This window comes from Lagenorhynchus albirostris, chromosome 1 (assembly GCF_949774975.1).
Source record: "Lagenorhynchus albirostris chromosome 1, mLagAlb1.1, whole genome shotgun sequence".
NCBI lineage: Eukaryota > Metazoa > Chordata > Mammalia > Artiodactyla > Delphinidae > Lagenorhynchus > Lagenorhynchus albirostris.
Genome location: NC_083095.1, coordinates 22,289,096 through 22,311,381, shown reverse-complemented (window position 1 = coordinate 22,311,381; position 22,286 = coordinate 22,289,096). Strand labels below are relative to the sequence as shown.

Below are 22,286 nucleotides of genomic sequence, written 5' to 3'. Positions count from 1 at the left end.
TTTCAGGGACCCAATGACTCAAAGTGTATTTCATCCAATTGGTTATTTTTTATATTCTTAATATTCTTATATTCCTCATATTTCCAATATTCCTAACATTTCTAAAAATTTTAATCAGAATAAGATATTTTAAATTTCCCTAATAATATTGCCATTAGATAAGCATCCACAGAAAATGTGGCAGTTAGGTGACTAAATACCCTACAAAGTCAACGTGCTTCGCTTACCTCAAGCTGAAAAATATAACAGGATGTGAAGGGGAGAAGAATATGCCACTCCAAAATATGCCTCTTGGCACAAGTATTATTCTGAGCTGATGGCAATCAAAACCCAATAGATTCAGGAAAAGCTTTTTACCTTCCCCTAAATTGCATTTAAAAAGTTAAAAAGGAGGTCTGTACCAGAAAGAGAGCTGTTACCAAAGATAACTTTCTATATCTGAAAGACCTCTTCACGGCAGGGCAAACATTTGTTTACCATACATATACTCTTCTCATCTTCCTGTGAACTGTGTTCCTCCCCTTTGAAGCCCCAAGCCCCTATTCCTTGCCTTCGTTCAGGATGGTAGATAAGCCTCAACTGCCTGGCTGTCTTTGAGTCTCATATTTTTATGGGGCTCCCATACATACAAAATTAAACTTGTTTTTCTCCTGTTAACCTGTTTTATGTCAATTTAATTATTATACCAGCCAAAGAACCTAGAAGGGTAAAGGGAAAATTATTTTTCCTCCCTTACAGATGGGACACTTTTGTTAAAAATCCACAGCTTACATATGCTGGACATGTTTGCACTTTGTAAGGGTAAGGTTGTTTTGTGAAATCACAAATTTATATTAAGATGTTATTAAGTGCTTAGATTTGTAACAGTTATCCTAAATTATCATTTCATTTGAACAAACTACTATCTATACATTAGTCTTTCAGAAATTGTACATGTGGAAGGTGTGACTATTAAGGAGTAGCATGAGGGAACACTGTGGTGATGGAACAGTTCTGTATTTTGACTATCGCGGCAATAAGATTGAGACTCATGAGATAAAACTGCATAGAAGTACACACACACAAACACACACTTAACACACAAATGAGTATACACATAAAGCTGGTGAAATCTGCATAAGCTCTGTGCATTGCAACAGTGTCAATTTCCAGGTTTTGATGTTGGATGGCAATTATAGAAAATGTTATCACTAAGAATAACTGGCCCATGGTACATTTTGTTTTGCAACACCTATGAATCTATTATTATTTCAAAATAATTTTTTCATCCAGTTATATAAGTTTTTTAAAAGTGTGCAGCAGCTCATAAAGTAACTATCACATATTTTTAAAAGTACAGTTGACCCTTGAACAACATGGGTTTGAATTGCACAAGTCCACTTATACACGGATTTTTTTTCACTCGTAAATACTACAGTACTATAGGATTGAATTCACATATGTGAAACCATGGCTAGAGAGAAACTGCAAATACGGAGAGCTGACTACATGTTATACTCGGATTTTTGACTGCACAGAGGGTCAGGGCACCTAAGCCCCCATTGTTCAAGGGCCAACTGTAAATCAACTATAAGGTACATGTGGAAGCAGAGAATCCACACAAAATATTATCTGACCTGTTCTCTTGTTTCTATAAATAAATAAAAAGGGAAGAAATCGCACTGAAGTCAACATGGTTTCAAAATCTACCAGGGTCCATACTGGTCATGTTTCCTGGGTAATATCAGCATCTACAACTCCCAAAGAGCAAACGTGATGACCTGATGTACCTTGCTTACCACCGTAAAGATAGCATGGACGCATCATGCAACCTTACATAGGTTGGTGAAATAAAATAAAGAAGGTAAGGGTAAATAGAAAAGGCAATACAGAGTAAAGAACATTATATCAGAAGCAAAATTTCACTTTATCATTCATTACCTTGGGCTTGGCCTTTAATCTACTCATTTGCAAACTGAAGAGAGTTGTTTGGCCTCTGAGTTACTTTCTAGCTCTAAAATGCTACGCTCTATAGCCTCACAGACATGAATTCATATCAAAGATACTTAATATTTAATAAGAATAGAGGATTTTTCGGAACTAGGCTGGTAACTGTTCCTATCTTCTATAACAAAAATGAATAGATACAAAATATTCAACCTTTAAAAAACAGGTCTTTCCCAACCCTACAGTAAAGTCAACCTCTTTAAATGTTCTCCAGCAAAGAATGGTCCAGTTTAATTCGCCTCTAGAAAAGAAGAGCGGCCAGGAGACAAGGTAGCGAACTACCTGTGTATGTTTCCAAGAGCAAGTAGCAGAGAGTGGCAGAGCCCTCAAGCCAAGTGACTCCACATCAAAACGTAAAGGCTTCACTGCACTCTAACAAAAAACCTCAGGGACACTTTCCAAGGTACTCAATGAATATCACTGACCCCAAACAGCATTACACTTGAAAAGTTAATTTTCAAAGGGGAGACAGCAGAAGCAAGAAGAACTACAATTCTGACCCTGTGGAAGGAAAACCACATTTACAGAAAGATAGACAAGATGAAAAGGCAGAGTACTTTGTACCAGATGAAGGAACAAGATAAAACCCCAGAAAAACAACTAAATGAAGTGGAGATAAGCAACCTTCCAGAAAAAGTATTCAGAATAATGATAGTGAAGATGATCCAGGACCTCAGAAAAAGAATGGACGCAAAGATCAAGAAGATGCAAGAAATGTTTAACAAAGATCTAGAAGAATTAAAGAACAATCAAACAGGGATGAACAGCACAATAACTGAAATGAAAACTACAACAGAAGGAATCAATAGCAGTATAACTGAGGCAGAAGAACGGATAAGTGACCTGGAAGACAGAATGGTAGAATTCACTGCCACAGAACAGAATAAAGAAAAAGAATTAAAAGAAATGCAGACAGCCTAAGAGACCTCTGGGACAACATTAAATGCAACAACATTCGCATTATAGGAGTCCCAGAAGGAGAAGAGAGACACAGAAAGGACCCAAGAAAATATTTGAAGAGATTATGGTCGAACACTTCCCTTACATGGGAAAGGCAATAGCCACCCAAGTCCAGGGAGCACAGAGAGTCCCAGGTAGGATAAATCCAAGAAGAAACATGCCAAGACACATAGTAATCAAATTGGTAAAAATTAAAGACAAAGAAAAATTACTGAAAGCAACAAGGGAAAAATGGCAACATACAACGGAACTCCCATAAAGTTAACAGCTGATTTCTCAGTAGAAACTCTACAAGCCAGAAGGGAGTGGCATGATATATTTACAGTGAAGAAAGGGAAGAACCTACAACCAAGATTACTCTACCCAGCAAGGATCTCATTCAGATTCAACAGAGAAATCAAAAGCTTTACAGACAAGCAAAAGCTAAGAGAATTCAGCACCACCAAACCAGCTCTACAACACATACTAAAGGAACTTCTCTAAGTGGGAAAAACAAGAGAAGAAAAGGACCTACAAAAAGAAACCCATAACAATTAAGAAAATGGTAATAGGAACATACATATCAATAATTACCTTAAACGTGAATGGATTAAATGCTCCAACCAAAAGACACAGGCTCACTGAAAGGATACAAAAACAAGACCCATATATATGCTGTCTACAGGAGACCCACTTCAGACCTAGGGACACATACAGAATGAAAGTGAGGGGACGGAAAAAGATATTCCATGCAAATGGAAATCAAAAGAAAGCTGGGGGCTTCCCTGGTGGCGCAGTGGTTGAGAGTCCGCCTGCCGATGCAGGGGACGCGGGTTCGTGCCCCGGTCCGGGAAGATCCCACATGCCGCGGAGCGGCTGGGCTCATGAGCCATGGCCGCTGAGCCTGCGCGTCCGGAGCCTGTGCTCCACAACGGGAGAGGCCACAGCAGTGAGAGGCCCGCGTACAGAAAAAAAAAAAAAAAAAGAAAGCTGGAGTAGCAATAATCATATCAGATAAAATAGACTTTAAAATAAAGAATGTAGCAAGAGACAAGGAAGGACACTACATAATGATCAAGGGATCAATCCAAGTAGAAGATATAATAATTATAAATATATATGCACCCAGCATAGGAGCACCTCAATACATAAGGCAACTGCTAACAGCTCTAAGAGAGGATATCGACAGTAACACAATAACAGTGGAGGACTTTAACACCTCACTTACACCGATGGACAGGTCACCCAGATAGAAAATTCGTAAGGAAACACAAGCTTTAAATGACACAGTAGACCTGATAAATTTAATTGATATTTATAGGACATTCCATCCAAAAACAGCAGATTACACTTTCTTCTCAAGTGCACATGGAACATCCTCCAGAATAGATCACATCTTGGGTCACAAATCAAACCTCAATAAATGTAAGAAAACTGAAATCATATCAAGCATCTTTTAGAACCACAACACTATGAGATTAGAAATCAATTACAGGGGGAAAAAAGTAAAAAACACACACACATGGAGGCTAAACAGTATGATACTAAATAACCAAGAGATCACTGAAGAAAGCAAAGAGGAAACCGAAAACTACCGGAGACAAATTACAACGAAAACACGACGATCCAAAACCTATGGGATGCAGCAAAAGCAGTTCTAAGAGGGAAGTATACACCTATACAAGCCTACCTCAAGACACAAGAAACATCTCAAATAAATAATCTAACCTTACACCTAAAGGAACTAGAGGAAGATGAACAAACAAAACCCAAAGTTAGTAGAAGGAAAGAAATCATAAAGATCACAGCAGAAATAAATGAAATAGAAACAAAGAAAACAATAGCAAAGATCAATAAAACTAAAACCTGTTTTTTTTAGAAGATAAACAATATTGATAAACCTTTAGCCAGACTCATCAAGAAAAAGAGGGAGAGGACTCAAATCAGTAAAATGAGACATGAACAAGGAGAAGTTACAACAAACACTGCAGAAATACAAAGCATCATAAGAGACTACTCCAAGCAACTCTATGCCAAAAAAATGGACAACCTGGAAGAAATGGACAAATTCTTAGAAAGGTATAACCTTTCAAGACTGAACCAGGAAGAAATAGAAAATATGAACAGACCAATGACAAGTAATGAAATTGAAACTGTGATTAAAAATCTTCCAACAAACAAAAGTGCAGGACCAGATGATTTCACAGGTGAATTCCATGAAACATTTAGAGAAGAGCTAACACCCATCCTTCTCAAACTCTCCCAAAAAATTTCAGAGGAAGGAATGCTCCCAAACTCATTCTATGAGGCCACCACCACCCTAATACCAAAACCAGACAAAGATACTACCAAAAAATAAAGTTACAGACCAATATCACTGATGAACATCAAAGCAAAAATCCTCAACAAAATACTAACAAACACACTTAAAGATCATACACCATGATCAAGTGGAATCTATCCCAGGGATGCAAGGATTCTTCAATATACACAAATCAATCAATGTGATACACCATATTAAAAAAATGAAGAATAAAAACGATATGATCATCTCAATAGATTCAGGAAAAAGCTTTTGACAAAATTCAACACCCATTTATGATAAAAACTCTCCAGAAGGTGGGCACAGAGGGAACCTACCTCAACATAATAAATGCCATATATGACAAACCCATAGCAAACATCATCTTCAATGGTGAAAAACTGAAAGCACTTCCTCTAAGATCAGGAAAAAGATAACGATGTCCACTCTCACCACTATTATTTAATATAGTTTTGGAAGTCCTGGCCACCACAGCAATCAGAGAAGAAAAAGAAATAAAAGGAATCCAAATGGGAAAAGAAGTAAAACTGTCACTGTTTGCAGATGACATGATACTATACATAGAGAATACTAAAGATGCCACCAGAAAACTACTATAGCTAACCAATGAATTTGGTAAACTTGCAGGATACAAAATTAATGCACAGAAATCTCTTGCATTCCTATACACTAACAAGGAAAGATCAGAAAGAGAAATTAGGGAAACAATCCCATTCACCATTGCAACAAAAAGAATAAAATACCTAGGAATAAACCTACTAAAGGAGGTAAAAGACCTGTACTCAGAAAACTATAAGACACTGATGAAATAAATCAAAGATGACATAAACAGATGGAGAGATATACCATGTTCTTGGATTGGAAGAATCAATATTGTGACAATGACTATACTACCCAAAGCAATCTACAGTTTCAATGCAATCCCTATCAACTTACCAGTGGCATTTTTTACAAAACTATAACAAAAAATCTTAAAATTTGTTTGGAGACACAAAAGATCCCGAATAGCCAAAGAAGTCTTGAAGGAAAAAAATGGAGCTGGAGGAGTCATACTCCCTGACTTCATTATACTACCAAGCTACAGTAATCAAGAGAATATGGTACTGGCAGAAAAACAGAAATATAGTTCAGTGGAACAGGATAGAAAGCCCAGAGATAAACCTACACACCTACGGTCAACTAATCTATGACAAAGGAGGCAAGGATACGTAATGGAGAAAAGACAGTCTCTTCAAGAAGTGGTGCTGGGAAAACTGGACAGCTGCATGTAAAAGAATGAAATTAGAACATTCCCTAACACCATACACAAAAATAAACTCAAAATGGATTAAAGACCTAAATGTAAGACCGGACACTATAAAACTCTTAGAGGAAACCATAGGAAGAACACTCTCTGACATAAATCACAGCAAGATCTTTTTTGATCTACTTCCTAGAGTAATGGAAATAAAAACAAAAATAAACAAATGGGACCTAATGAAGCTTAAAAGCTTTTGCACAGCAAAGGAAACTACAAACAAGGTGAAAAGACAAACCTCAGAATGGGAGAAAATATTTGCAAATGAAGCAATGGACAAAGGATTAACCTCCAAAATATATAAACAGCTCATGCAGCTCAATATTAAAAAAACAAACAACCCAATCAAAAAATGGGCAGAAGACCTAAATAGACAGTTCTCCAAAGAAGACATACAGACAGCCAAGAAGCACATGAAAAGCTGCTCAACATCACTAATTATTAGAGAAATGCAAATCAAAACTACAATGAGGTATCACCTCACACCGGTTAGAAAGGGCATCATCAGAAAATCTACAAACAACAAATGCTGGAGAGGGTGTGGAGAAAAGGGGACCCTCTTGCACTGTTGGTGGGAATGTAAATTGATACAGCCACTATGGAGAACAGTATGGAGGTTTCTTAAAATTAACTAAAAATAGAATTACCATATGACCCAGTAATCCCACTACTGGGCATATACCCAGAGAAAACCATAAATCAAAAAGACACATGCACCACAGTGTTCGTTGCAGCACTATTTACGATTGCCAGGTCACGGAAGCAACCTAAATGCCCATCGACAGACGAATGGATAAAGAAGATGTGGTACATATATACAATGGAATATTATTCATCCATAAAAAGGAACAAAATTGGGTCATTTGTAGAGACGTGGATGGATCTAGAGACTGTCATACAGAGTGAAGTAAGTCAGAAAAACAAATATCATATATTAACGCATATATGTGGAACGTAGAAAAATGGTACAGATGAACCAGTTTGCAGGGCAGAAATCGAGACACAGATGTAGAGAACAAACGTATGGACACCAAGGGGATAATGGCAGGGGTGGTGGTTGTGGTGGGATGAATTGGGAGATTGGGATTGACATATATACACCAATATGTATTAAATAGATAAGTAATACGAACCTGCTGTATAAAAAGATAAATTAAATGAAATTCAAAACTTTAAAAAAAATGTTAATTTTCAAAATCTTACTTTACTCTTTTCAGTTTCACTTTGTCTTAGCTTATTTTTCACTACTCCCTCATTCTCCTCTGCTTTAGCTTCTTGTTTCTTCAATGCCTAGAAAGAAAGACATAGGAAAATCAGTATTATTCCAAAATACATATAAAACTGAAAGATATTACTAGGATCTATTAAGAAAAGGCTGAGGAAGATGATTATGAATTGTACAAAATATACACAGGAATTACAACCTGCTCATTCACTGAAGTCATAAGATCACTTCATTGGGGCTCAAATATAAACAACTTCCCGATCTACCTAATCAAGTTCCACTTAGTTTCACTTTTTCCCATCTTTAGGAATTTTGTAACACATTTAGAGAGCTTAGACAGCTAACAGTTTTCTTGGAAACAAACAAATTTTACCTGCCGAAATAATAGTATTTAAAAGTTATATTATCAGCTCAACAATTTTGACATAATACCTAAAACCAGTTCACTAGTTTTTCAAATTCTGAAAAAATATCAAGGTAGAAACATGCTTGTTGCATCATTATCACATACATGACATTTTATCACAACATATAACTTGCTCTTCAACCATACTTTCACAAAGAGCAAAGAAAAGCATTCTTTTCTACATTTTTCTCTCTTTAATAAATTGGAAAAAAAGGAACTTTAAGATAATACAAATTTCAAAAGTTAACCACATAAGTGTTTGTTTCTATGTTAAAACAAAATTAAACTTAAGGAAAAAAATTTATATTAAGAGCAATCTTTCATAACATCTAAAAGACATTCCATTTGTTTAAAAAAAAATTCGACACTTAGCATTTAGACTTAAAAAGGTGTAAGTGTAGAGGCCATCTAAGTTGAGAAAAGCCAAATTTCCAGAAGTCTTTTCCAACAAGTTCTATGATGCTCAATAGAAAAACTATTTTTAGGCAAACAGCAAAACATGTTAAAACTGTTTTGATGCAAGTATAATCAATCATATTCCAATTTCATTAACTCACATATCCAACATATATCTCCAAAGTGCATATATATGCATATATAAAATAACAATGTCCCCCCTACCCATGAGATTACAGCTCCCTCTGCATGGCTCCTGCTCTCACTAATAAAAAACAATTGAGTAAAAACGCAGAGAGACACCATCAAATAAAAATAATTTTGATTTGAGTATAAATAATATAGTGTTTACTATGTCCGGGCATTCTTCTTCTTCTTACATATATTAAATAAACACATTACATATATTGAATATATACATTTAATCTTTATGATGGTTCCATGAGTTATTATTAAGTCCTTTTTTTTTTTTTTTTTTTTTTTGCGGTACGCGGGTCTCTCACTGTTGTGGCCTCTCCCGTTGCGGAGCACAGGCTCCGGACGCGCAGGCTCAGTGGCCATGGCTCACCGGCCTAGCCATTCCACGGCATGTGGGATCTTCCCAGACCGGGGCACGAACCCGTGTCCCCTGCATCGGCAGGTGTACTCTCAACCACTGCGCCACCAGGGAAGCCCATTAAGTCCATCTTATTAAGAGGGAAGTTGGGGCTACAAGGAGTTGAATAACTTGCCCAAGGTCATTCACCAAGCTCGTGACAGAGTCAGGACATAGACTCAGGCTGTGTGCCTCTAAACCATTGAATGGCACTGCCTCTCCACGTTGAAACAATATCAAGCTTATAGGGTGGATATGAAGACTAAATAATTTTATACTTATAAAGCATTAAAATATACAATAAAAGACAACTATTATGATTACTAAATTGTTAACAATTGATAAAGTATTACAAAACATAATGCTTTTCAGGTAGGTAGCTATCAAATGATTTTGATGTTTATTATTTGTTCTTTACTGTAGCCTAAGTGGAATTTGTAATAATATTTACTTAAGTATGTATAATCTATTCAGTTTTGGCTGGTGGGATGTGTTTATAAATTTTTCCTGAACGAAATTATCCTAGAAACTTGAAAATTGCTGCTGGCATCTTCATTTTTTCCATGCTTCCTCGGTCTAACTCCACCTAATATGTGTGTGTGTGTGTTTCTGTGACAGAGAGGGAGAGGAAGAGGGAGAGGGAAGGAGGGAGAAATATTTTTTAAAAAGATATGAATTGTTGCTATACTTTTCATCAATTCATTTTACAATATTTGAACTATCTTATTCCTCAACATCATCATTCAACCTAGCCCCATCACCTGTTTTTCTTTAATGAGTTAAACTTAACTGGTTATCTTTTCAATATTTTTTTTCCAGTTATGTCATACACCTTTTATTGCCAAGTATATTTTTCATATCAAATATATATTTGCAGGTTCTCTAAAACTTAATCTAGTGCTAGTCTAGAAGTAAGTTACTGTAGAAAGCATGCTGCTGTTTTTTAAACAAACAAAATACTATTTTTTCAAGGTTCATGGATTCAGTCAATATTTTTTCATTGAACTAAAAACCAGCCTGGGTTTTTCCACAGAGAGGAGATTATGAGGAAGACTTCCTCATGCAGTTGATAAGTTTCATCACACTGTAAATAGTCAGCCTCCCATTCTGGATTCAAACTCCTGGGCAGAAGCCACTCCAAATGAGTATGCAGTGAAGGCTCACCCAAACCCGGTGACATCACTTAAGGCCATAAGCAACTTCAAACAAGATGGGCTTGTCCCAAATATAAGAGCCATTCACTTCCAAAGCCAAATTCAAAATCTACCTTGGAAGACTCTGCAACCTTCAAACAGTAGCTGCTAAGATCCTTCCAGTGTGATCCTGTACATCTCTTCATGTTCCAAGTTGTTTCCACCTGTGTCCTCTGCTTACTGAGGTACGAGAAACAGAAGGAATCACCTGCTAAGCTTTTAAAACTTGACTTAACTGCATGCTGCAACTCTAGGAGTTTAACTTACTAAGAATTTAAACCCCAAAAATTCTCCAGTGAAGAAATTTTTCCATTTTACTAACTGGAATTAATCCATTTCTGTCCCTTTCTCATGAGTTCCAAAACTTACATTTTAAAAATCCTATTACATTTTACATCAAAAAAACAAGAAAGACATATTAACATTTCCCAAGTGTTTACATACTTTATTTTGATTAAGTCTATTAAAATGTGCTTAATTCATTTATATGCTTATTTTTACTTAGATAGACATACAAATAATTGTTGTTTATCTAGAGGTTTACATTTCCAAAGAGTAATATAAAAGATTTGGTGTCACTAAGGTGTAAGCTTCAGAATGCCAGGGACCTCATCTGTCATGATCATATTTTAACTCTAACACAATACTTGACACATTTTAGGTGGTAAACATATGTTATCGAATGGATGAATAAATATCCCTTTATAATTCCTAAATAACAACTTCACTTTGCAATTGGCCAATTCTGTTCATCACATATATGAAAGTTTTCCAGATTTCTCTCATCTTTCTTAACCACCATATTTTCTCAAGCACCAAGTTGCCTTTCTTTCTGTAAAAACAATTATTACGGTGTAGTGATGTTGGAAAATAAATATTTACTTGGGGGTTTAAGTCAAAGAGTTAATAATCCTTTCCTGTTTTCAAAGTCATCATTTTAGTCTTTTCCTTAGAAAAAAATACTCTGAATAGGTTTAAGTTTTTTTATTTTTTAAATAATTCAGATTTACAGAACAGTTGTAAAGACAGCTCAGAGTTCCCATATACTTTTCACTTAGCTTCCCCTAAAAGTAACATCTTCCATAACCAAGGTAAGTTTATTGAAACTAAGATGTTAACACTGTTACAAAACCAAAAGCTACAGACTTTACTCAACTATCAAATGTTCTTTTTTGTTCCAAGATACTTCAGAGCAGCTTGTCTCTTTAGTCTCCTCCAATCTGGGAAAGTTTTTCAATCTTTCCTTGCTTTTATGATTTCAACATTTTCGAAAATATTTCAGGTATCTTCAAGTCAGGCATTTTGTAGACTGTCCCTCAATTTGGGTTTTTCTGATGTCTTCTCATGATTAGACAAAGCTCATAAATTTGGGAACAGAATACCATAGAGGTAAGCCGTTCTCAATGCATCACACTGGTGGGTATGTGATATCAACATGACTCAGGACTAGTGATGTTAACCTTGATAGCTTGATTACGGTAGTGTGGTGTCTGCCAAATCTTCCTGCCATAAAGTTAGTATTCTTTCCTTTCCAGACTCTGTTAGAAGCAAGTCATTAAGTCCAGCCCACACTCAAAGGGAGAAGAATTAAGTTCTACCTCCCAGGGGGAGAATATCAAAGAATATGTAGAACTATGTTAAAATCACTAAAGTAATGAACAAATATTTTGGTAGATAATTTGAGGCTATGCAAGTATCCTTAAAGTTTTACCCACCAATTTTAGCTCAAAATCAGACCAACTATAACATTATCAGTACTTTTTTGGCCTACAAGCTTTTCCCCCATCAAACCTTATGCCTAATGCAACCCAGATTCCTAGTAAGTTAACTCATAGCCCAGTGCTCACCACTAAGTAGAACGCTGAACCCCTTTGCAGTCACCTCCAGATAACCTACTTACACCAAAAACATTAATGAGTGATACAGAATTTACATAAGACCGTATCGGTGGATGGAGTACACTCATCAAGTCTCTATATAATCCTAACTCTCCTGGGCTACTCCACTAACCAGGAATTCTCCTTCCCCCCTGTTTCCCTACATCTTCTTCAGCTTCACTGTTCAGTTTCTTTGCAGCTTCTGGGCCTTCCCAACAGGCTTCTAAATCTCCCTCCCCGACTTACGCCAAGCAGTGTGCCTCTGTTCCAGTTCTCAATTTTGAATGCCGACACTGATTACCATGCCCAGTACCCCATTTTCCTCACCACACAAAGAAAAGACCTGTTACCAGGATCCATTCCCCTTAAAGGGCGGTTGAGAAATAATTATTTTCTTTCTCATACTAATAGATATTTAATCTTCATTTCTTATAATTAGTATAAATATTAGTAATTTTACTTGATGTGAAAGGAATAAAAATCAACAAGCTGAACTTTAATCAAACTGTGTTTTCTAGTACATGGAATTATGCCCTATAAAAACATAGTTCTTCTGAAAGTCAACTATTTTTTTTTTAATTTGAATTTCCACGTATGAGCTGTTGAATAAAAGAACCTCTAATTCTCTTGGATATCTAAGATTTTGCGATAAAATTTCCTTTCCTCTGAACTTTCCACCTTGTACATCTGACCAGTTATTTATAATATCACTTTTCCAAAATAATATATGTCTCTACTGTAGCTAATACTCTAAGGATATGTAAGTCTTGGAAAATTGAGGCAATGAGAACTTAAATTCTATTGTTTTCAGCACAGGAACAGAAGTCAGGTACTGAGGAGCAACCCAAAGCAAATTACTATATTTCCACCTTATCATTTAGAAAAGTCAAACTTTAAACAACCTATAACACACCTATTAACTTTTTTTTTTTTTTTTTTGCGGTACGCGGGCCCCTCACCGCTGTGGCCTCTGCCATTGTGGAGCACAGGCACCGGACGCGCAGGCTCAGCGGCCACGGCTCATGGGCCCAGCCGCTCCGCGGCATGTGGGATCTTTCCGGACCGGGGCACAAACCCGTGTCCCCTGCCTCGGCAGGCTGACTCTCAACCACTGTGCCACCAGGGAAGCCCACACCTATTAACTTTAAACCTACCTATACAACATAAGCCAGTAAACAACACACAAGCAATATTCTAGCCCAGAACACTGAACCCATTTTCTGTATTATCTAGTTTAAAATGAAAGACAAAGAAAGAAAATCTAACTCTTAAGACCTAGTAAATATAATGCACTTTAAATTTCGGAAACACAGATAACAGTCAATGAGAAATAGTTTTAAAGTTAACTAAATCAAAATTACAAGTCATTTCTTCAAATCTTATAACAAACTTTAACTCATTTACTACCTTTTTTAAGTGTGTAAGGCTGCACTGGATTTCTTTTCCATTTGACTTAGATCAAACAATTTAGAATTATATTAAAACTGACCCAGTAAAAGCAGCTATAAAAAGAGGAAAAAAATCACATGCCAATGAATTTCTATTACTATGTTATTTTGCCCTTTAAAGCTTGTTTTTTTCTTAAAAGCAGTTCAGCTATAAAGCTATCATGTGCCCTGCTCCCGGATTCAGATTGTCTTTTACACATTTAAGATCACAGCAACAACACTGAACCTTAATAGAGGGTCCCTGGAGCACATTTAAATTTCTAATAACAATTTTTCTTCTTTTCCTTAAGTGTGCCTATTTCCATTAAAAAGACTAACATATTGAGTATTGTACTACTGCAGTTCTTTAGAGGTAGATGATTTGGAATTCTCACAAATATAATAAAAAAAATACAGCCTTTCCTTTTAAAGAGTAGGGGAAAGGAGAAAAAGAAAATGTTTGTAGACCTCTCATCTGACCATAAAAACTGCCACAACTTTGACAACAGGCATGTTTATCAAGAGGCTCTAAAAAATAACACACTCAAAAATGTAGAACAAATAGGGAATTAAAGGCCCTTTGTCTACTTTAAATGGACCAGCAAGCTTGGGTAAGAATGATGGAGCTGGAATGAAATAAAGGTCACATGTTAACACCCACACAGGCCACTGAAATTTCCAAAACAAAAAAAAAAAATTATGAACATAAGCTATCCTGTCTTATCCTAATCACTCAGCAGCACTACAATTGCATGCCTTTGGTCACAAGGGCAAGAATATGTAGATGATTCACTGGTAAACCAACAGGACTATAGAAAAACAAGTCTGTGCTCATATTGAACAATAGGTCTGTAATATTATATTAAGGGTACAAACTTTTAAGTCATATTGTTCCCGTAACAATAAAGAATGAAACAGTCATGTTACTGAGAATTATAAAATAGTTGCTCTTAATATATATATGTATATACATATATATATATATTACTTTTTTAAAGACTATTTTTTTAGAGCAGTTTTAAGTTCACAGCAAAATTGAGAGGAAGGTACAGACAGTTCCCATATACACTCAGCCCACACACATGCATAATCTCCCCCACTATCAACATCCTCCAACAAAACCTCCACCTTTGTTACAAGTGATGCACCTAAATTGATGCATCATAATCACCCAAAGTCCATGGTTTACACAGGGTTCACTCTTGTTGTTGAACATTCTATGGGTTGGTCAAATGTGTAATGACATGTATTCATCATTATAGGATCATACAGAGTATTTTCACTGTCCTAAAAATCCTCTGTGCTCCACCTATTCACCTCTCCCCTTCCTACCCCATCTCCTGGTAACCAATGATGTTTTTACTATCTCCATATTTTTTTTTCCAGAATGTCATGCAGTCGAAATCCTACAGTATGTGATCTTTTCAAATTAGCTTCTTTCACTTAGTAATATGCCTTTAAGCTTCCTCTATGTCTTTTCATGACTTCACAGTCATCTAGTTTATAATCATTCTTCACGTAGGTACAAAATAAAAATCAGCAAATATTTTAAGCTTCACAATATAGTGATATTCTGATCCAAATTAGACCACATAAGCTATAAACTGAAGTTATAAGTTGTCTATGTTTATATATTTTAAAAACTTAAATAGCCTTAAGGACATGTTATATTTCAAATCAAGGAAAAACATTACTAAGTACTCAGTATGTATAAAACACTGTAATTGGAACCTGACTTAACTGGAATTTTTTTTTAATATAAAAATCTGGTGTCCATTTCCAAAATTCTCTTCTGTAAACCTAAATCACAGCTCCAAAACCAAACATCAATAGAAAAATACGCATTTTGAAAAGGAATATATACACATAATACAGCAGGATTTTATTGCTCATAACTAATACTACTCATTTAAATTAACATAGATTTTATTTCTGTCAAGTTCTGTGAATTTCTAAATTTTGTTTTTTCCTAAATCAAGTTAGAGATTCCTCCCACATGAAAACTAGCTAAAGTCATGGAAAATTTTAGCCTTTAAGTTCATCCAGTTGGGGATCATCTGTGCCAACAAAAACCAAAACAAAACAAAACAAAAAATTAAGTTTCTTTTCAAGGCAGAAAACAATACATTCATATTCTAAATCCCTGAACCAATATCTCAGAAATAGCTAAGTGATTGTTACTTAAATTATTCAAAGAAATTTATTTTTCAGGCAATACCAAGGAACAAAAATTCCATACCAACATCTACGATTTTAAAACACTTTAATAAGTGAAAGTAGAACTGCGTGACAGAAGTCAGAAGAGAATCCAATGTTGATCATCACCATTATGACACCATACAGATTTTGGGGATATCAAAGGGAGAGATTCTAAAGACTTGCTGCCAGGTGAACTATGTGTATTTTCCAGATGGAAGTGGTAAGCACATAGTGAGTAGAGTCACAAGTTGCAACCATCCTTGTTTTGCAAAGAGTAGAGTAATATCAGGTATCATGTGGTTAAGTAAGATTTATCAGTAGTTAAGTACATTGGTATTACTTCTGATGGTAAGTGTAATCCTAAATAATGTTCTTTAAAGATACCTGAGGTTTTGAAACATAAAACTCAAAGCTTCTCTTTGAGAATGGTCTAGATGTCTTTTTCTTTTTTTTTTTTTTCTCCTTCTTCTTATGATAAGGTGATCATTATTTCAGGAATCCAAAAAGCTTTATAGTAATTATTGTGGTAGAACAGATGAGCACATATTACTGACCTATTTTCCCTGATAAATAAATAAACTCACTGGTTCCACTACGTCCATATTTATGGAGTCTGTGACTGGTTAGGGTACCCTGTGCCAATGAAGCCAGCCAAGGCCATGGGTTCAATCACCACGAGAACCAATTCCCTTTGCTCTCTTCCATGGCCATAGCCTTTACCCTAAACCTTAGCCAAAGGCCACATGGAAGACTAAGCAGGCCAGAGACCATGGATGAATCAGCGAAAATCCATTACCATGACTATAAAAATAATGCAAAAGTAAAACCCCTATTGACTAGTGTCAGGATTTCGTTCTTCAAACGTTATTAAATTTGCCAATCTGCAAAACAAAACCTTAATTATTGCCTACAAAGTTGGTATGCTGAAAAGACATATAAGTCCTTTGACTTCTTTAATTCAAAAGCAACAATGGTAATGAGTATTATTCTCCTAAATGCCATTGCTTTTACTGGAATGGATTGTATTTTTATGCAATCTTTTACTTAATAAAAATCTTGCAAGTAAAGTTAAATGTGAGCCCAACAAGTACACTTTCCAGGATTTCCTTCAAAATCAAAAAGCAACCACTCTTAGTGGAGGGTCTGTTTTTATCTGAGTAGTTTCCTCTCAAAAAAGAGACTCATAGTTTTATTAGAAATCCCAAAGCAATATGATACTTCATTTGACTTTCTAAATGCAGGACCACGGAGTTAGAATTGTTGACAAACAGAAGATCATAGATAATTATGGAAATTTAATTTAGAATTTCTCAAGTTTTATATGTATTTGAGCAGAATGTCCTGTAAATATACAACATCTTTCATTGTTCAGAGTTAGAGGGTATTATTTTACGCCTTTGGATTTTGGGGGAGAGGGGGTTGTTTCTTTTGCTTTTTTCTAATCAAAATAAAACAGTACCAAATCTATGAATAAGCCTATTTGTAGCAAAGTCATCTTTGTTTGCACAATATTACTATGCACTCAGTAGTTACCCAATAAATATTCATTGATAATGACGGAAATAGGGCTTTATAAACAGATGGTCTAGGATAAATTTGCTGAAAACATAGATAGAAACATTCCACTCTTCAAGAAAAGCATAAAGTAGAAATTAAACAAGTCCTGCACTCAGAAAATCTCAGTCTATTGTCAGACAGCTGTTCAGTCAACAAGAGCACAAACATTTTTCATCATCATCATAGCATTAACAAAATTAAATGTCTATTTTCATACAGTCCCTACACAAAGGGACTCACACAGACTCATGCTAGCCTTATTTGTTATAATTTACAATGACAATATTGGCAAGAAAAAATATGCACACATAGGAAAAGAAATGTGATTAAACAATACTTTGAGATCTAATCATATGTAGTATGAACATAAAATATGTGTCAGATTTAAATGCAACTCACAGAAGCAATGTGAGTATTTATCTATAATGTAAATCTCAACTATTTCCAATGAGAATTCAAGATGCTTTATAAGAACTCCTATGCATATGCTGAAAGAACAGGTGAAACAAAAAATGAGTCGGAGACCATAATGGCCCTAATAGAATAAGTAGTAACTCTTCGAGAACCGAGAGCAAATAAGCAGGAAAAAAAAAAAAAGAGAAAAAAAATTGTATGAGGACTAACTTCAATGAGGGTAGGACCAAGGAAACTATAAGCAAAGTGATCAACCCAGAAAGACACCCTGAAAAATGCACACTATTCGAAAACACTTGAATAATAAGAAAATGTAAGTTAGTATACATGGGAGAATTTTGGAGAAAGTTGAAATGGGGAGGTGAAAGAGGATAGAAAGTACATTACAAGCATGTAATGATTAAAAGCCTTAGGTAATTTTTTTTAATAAAGTAAAAAGCCTAACAAGACATGACATGAGTGTTAATTATATAGAAATGAGACTATAAGAATTTCAGGACAACTTACATACACACATCCTCTCACAGAACTGCACCCTTCAAAGGAATCCAAAGGCCTTAACCAGCAGGCTAACAGTTGACATGTTACCTCTTCTCTGATGTGGAATACATTTCTAAATGTTCAGCTTTTGTTTTATCAATATTAAACAGTAACCCCCTGAAAAACAGTATCAAAATGGAACATTCTTTAATCCAGCTAGCTATTATTCTCAATATTTCCCAATACGAAAAAGATAGCATGGCTTGTGGAGACTTGTCCTTAATATCCACAAACCATGCAGGAAGTTTGCACTGTGAATGGAAATTCAAGTACTGGATGAGTACAAGGTTGAAAGAGACAACATCTAAGATCTCTTCCAACTTCTGTAAGAAGTTCAGGGAAAAAAATACTTTCCACACAAAGAATAAAGTATTTTGTTGTCATCTAAATGATCAAAGCCTAATAAAATAGACTTTATGTTAAATAAGTGGGTGGGCATGTGAGGCAAGGGGGGGGAATCAAGGAAAAGGCTAAGGAAGAAGACTAAAGAACACGATATGTCTGGGACTTGCGCATTTCCAGCTGTGCCAAATAGTGTTCAACCAGCTGTGAAAGACAAATCCCCTAATATCCAGTCATTTGTTTCCATCTACTTCCTTTCTTTCAGCATGTTGACATTAACAGACTTTTCACAACCTTACAGAAAAAAAGTATTTACTCTAACCTTGCAAAGAAAAAAATAATCCACAGGTAACAAACATAAAAGAGAGAAGAAAATAATTAGCATGGCATAAAATAAGACAAAGAGCTATGTTGTGAATCAAAAGTATAGTGGGTCAGAATTTAAATTAGTATTTCAGCCACAAGTGCTTATCAAGTAGCAATAAGCCACAGGGTAGAATCACATTCATAAAAGAACTGCCTAAAATAATTCGAAAATGCACAATCTCTTTCACCCAAATTTTCCAAAGGGCAGAGAAGGGGTAACTATTTCCTGTACAGGCTAGTCTAGAGTCTATGCAAAGCTGAAATAACACACTTATTGAATTACAATGACTGTTAACATTTCTATTTTCCCAACTAAACTGAGAGCCCTAAAGAGCAATACATCATTTTAAGTATTTTTAAATCCCTAGTCCCCAGCACAACACCTGGCACGTGGTAGGTCCATGAGGGTATTGGCCAAATGAATATTTCACTATGAATAGTTCTGACAACATAGCATATAACATTCACTCCTTCAAGAAACACTTATTAGACCTAGGCCAGGCACTGTTCTAGGTGCTGGAGATACAGCAATGAGCAAAACAGACTAAGTGCCTTCCTTCATAAAGCCTGCATTCTGCTCAGGGGGACAGATAGCTGACAGATGACAAGTAAGGAGAAGTGTTATAAAGAAAAAAATACAGCAGTGTAAGGGGCTCAGGAGTGAAGAAGGGGTGTATTATGTAGAATAACTAATAAGGCCTTTCTGAAGTAGAGCTCTGAGTGATAGGAGGGCATAAGCAATGCAACTGTTCTCAGAGTTGAAAATCCCTGGCTCTGGGAATGGAAAGTACAAATGTCCAGAAGCAGGAGGGTGCCTGACATGTCCATGGAAAAGCCAGGCGAGTGTAGTTGGCCTAGAGTAGGCAATTGGAAGAATGACAGAATCAGAGTAAGATGGCAGGCAGGGACCACCTCAGAGGGGCCTTTTAGGCTGAAGATTTTAGATTTCATCCTGAATGTGATAAAGAAAGCACTGAAGGGTTTTGAAGAAAGAAGTGGCATTATCTGATTCTATGGGGAAAAGACTGCAGGGAAGTAAGAATGGAAGCAAGGAGGCTACTCCACTAGCCCAGGCAGGAGACAAGAGTCACAGGATGATAAATGAGAGTAGAAGTGATAAAAGGAGTGAGTTGTTATCAATTAAAATATTTTCAAGATAGAGCTGACAGAATTTAATGATGAACTGGATGTGAAGAACGGAAGAAACAGAGACGGCGAGGATATAAAAGAAACACAAAAAATTTTTCATATAAAACTAAAATTATTTTACTATCAAGATAAGTAGCCATCTTTTTAAAAAGAAATAAATCATATGAACTACTTATTAAGATGAACCACACAAAGAGGTAAGGTTTAGCAACTTCTATACAAGTTCACAAGTCAGGAGGGGAAGGATCAGGAAATGGAGCTCCAGAGACCAAGTCTGCCCAGGCTTTGTGGCTCTGAATCACAGAATCACTCTGACTTGATCCCCATCCAAGACTGATACTGGTGAGCAGCACTTCAGGTTCTCAACCTCAGAAAATAAACATGAAAAGGCGTAACTTTTTCTCACTGCCATATGAGGCCCACCAAAAAACTACATAATAAGGTTACAGCTGCAAATACTGTTCTAACCTGGTCATAATATGGGCAAGGGTATGTTAGAAAAACCTAAGCAGTTTCTCTTTTCTTGAGAAATAAATAAAACTACAGCTGCAGTATAAAAAATGAGAGAAAAGAAGGAAGAAAGGAAGGAAGGAAGAGAGGAAGGAAGGAAGGGAGGAAGGAAGAAAAGAAAGAAAGAAAGGGAGGGAGGGAGAGAGGGAGGAAGGAAGGAAGAAAGAAAGAAAGAAAAAAAGGATCCAGGGTACTGAATAAAAATGTAAATTCACTAGAAATGCAATGAGTCATGACAGAGCTAAAAAAAAATGCTTTTCTAACAAGTAAAGAAAAACAAACAAGATTAGCCAGACGAAGGACAAACAGCATTAGAACATCAGTGGAAAATAAATATAACTGGGGTGAGTAGACAACAGGGTGCAAAGGCAATGATTATTAAGGAGAAGAAAATGATAACTAGGGAAAAGTGTTTTAGATCTATATAACATAAAAATTTAGAGAACATATCTTTGGTATACTTCTGTATAGCTTAGAAATATGAAATGTGGAAAATGGCATAAGACTATATGACTCCAGTGAAATAAACTCTCATATCAAATTGTAGTCTTTGTTTTACTACACATAAAAAGATTTTTCCTCAGCAGGAGGGAGAGAGAGAGGAAGAAAGGAATTATAACCCTGAATAGAAAGCCTCAAAGAAACTCTGACCAAAAGGCATAGAAATGACAGTTTTAGTGTTAAATATAACAGATGTCTTAATATGTAATACTGCATACGTCATATTTTATTTTTCAACAGTGGAAAGCAACATCATTTCAAATTTAAGTTTTCAAATAGCAATAGTTAAATAATTAGATTTTTCAAGTTGCAATATCTGTGGCCAAGTGTATTTTCAGGGAGCCCTAGGAGATGAGGTATGTGTATATATTATAATCATTTTTCAACAAAGTTTAGCAACTTTAGTAAACAATGCCTGCAGGGTCACAACTGATGGTTCAATACTGACGACTAGTGGTCAAAAACATGTACTAATTCATTCATACTAAGTATTTATCCTATGATTTTTATCATCAAAATTTGAAACATGTAATGCAAATTATGTGAAAAACCTTAAAAGAACTTTCCTTACACACGTCTTGAAAATTACAAAAGAAAAAACTGTATCTGCAAAGTCTCTTAAAAAGTCTTTTCTGTCCATTATTTGCAATGTCCCCAAACCCAAGTCAATCAGCACCAGCTATTGACCCATAATGGGAAAATTCCATAAAGTGTCATTTATCTACATCCACACAACTGAATTAACATGGTTTCAGAAATCCATAATTATTTCAAGAGGTCTTACTTTTAGATTTCATGTATCTGTGCAGCTCTAATTCTTTTTCTAACTTTACCTGCTAGACACAAAGAGAGCAGAAATCCAGCTGTCCTAAATTTTTGACATAATTTGAAAAAACAGTAACCTATAACAAAATGTTTTTATAAAGTTGAAATATTTAAAACTTAATTGTGATTGTCTGAATTCTTGAAGAATGTGGGATTTGGTTTAAATCATTTAAACTGTTACATATTAAACTTCAAAGAAGTTAAAATTTGTTGATTTGC

The 22,286-nt window shown here is 35.6% G+C and overlaps 1 protein-coding gene across 1 annotated transcript in view; it reads right to left on the bottom strand.

Moving 5' to 3' along the window:
- Nucleotides 1-22,286, bottom strand: part of CEP128 (centrosomal protein 128) — a 424,502-nt gene that overhangs the window by 321,203 nt on the left and 81,013 nt on the right. Inside the window, exon 10 of the mRNA XM_060166154.1 lies at nt 7,749-7,835. Within this exon, the coding sequence (XP_060022137.1) occupies nt 7,749-7,835 (87 nt within the window). The remainder of the gene's footprint in view (nt 1-7,748; nt 7,836-22,286) is intronic.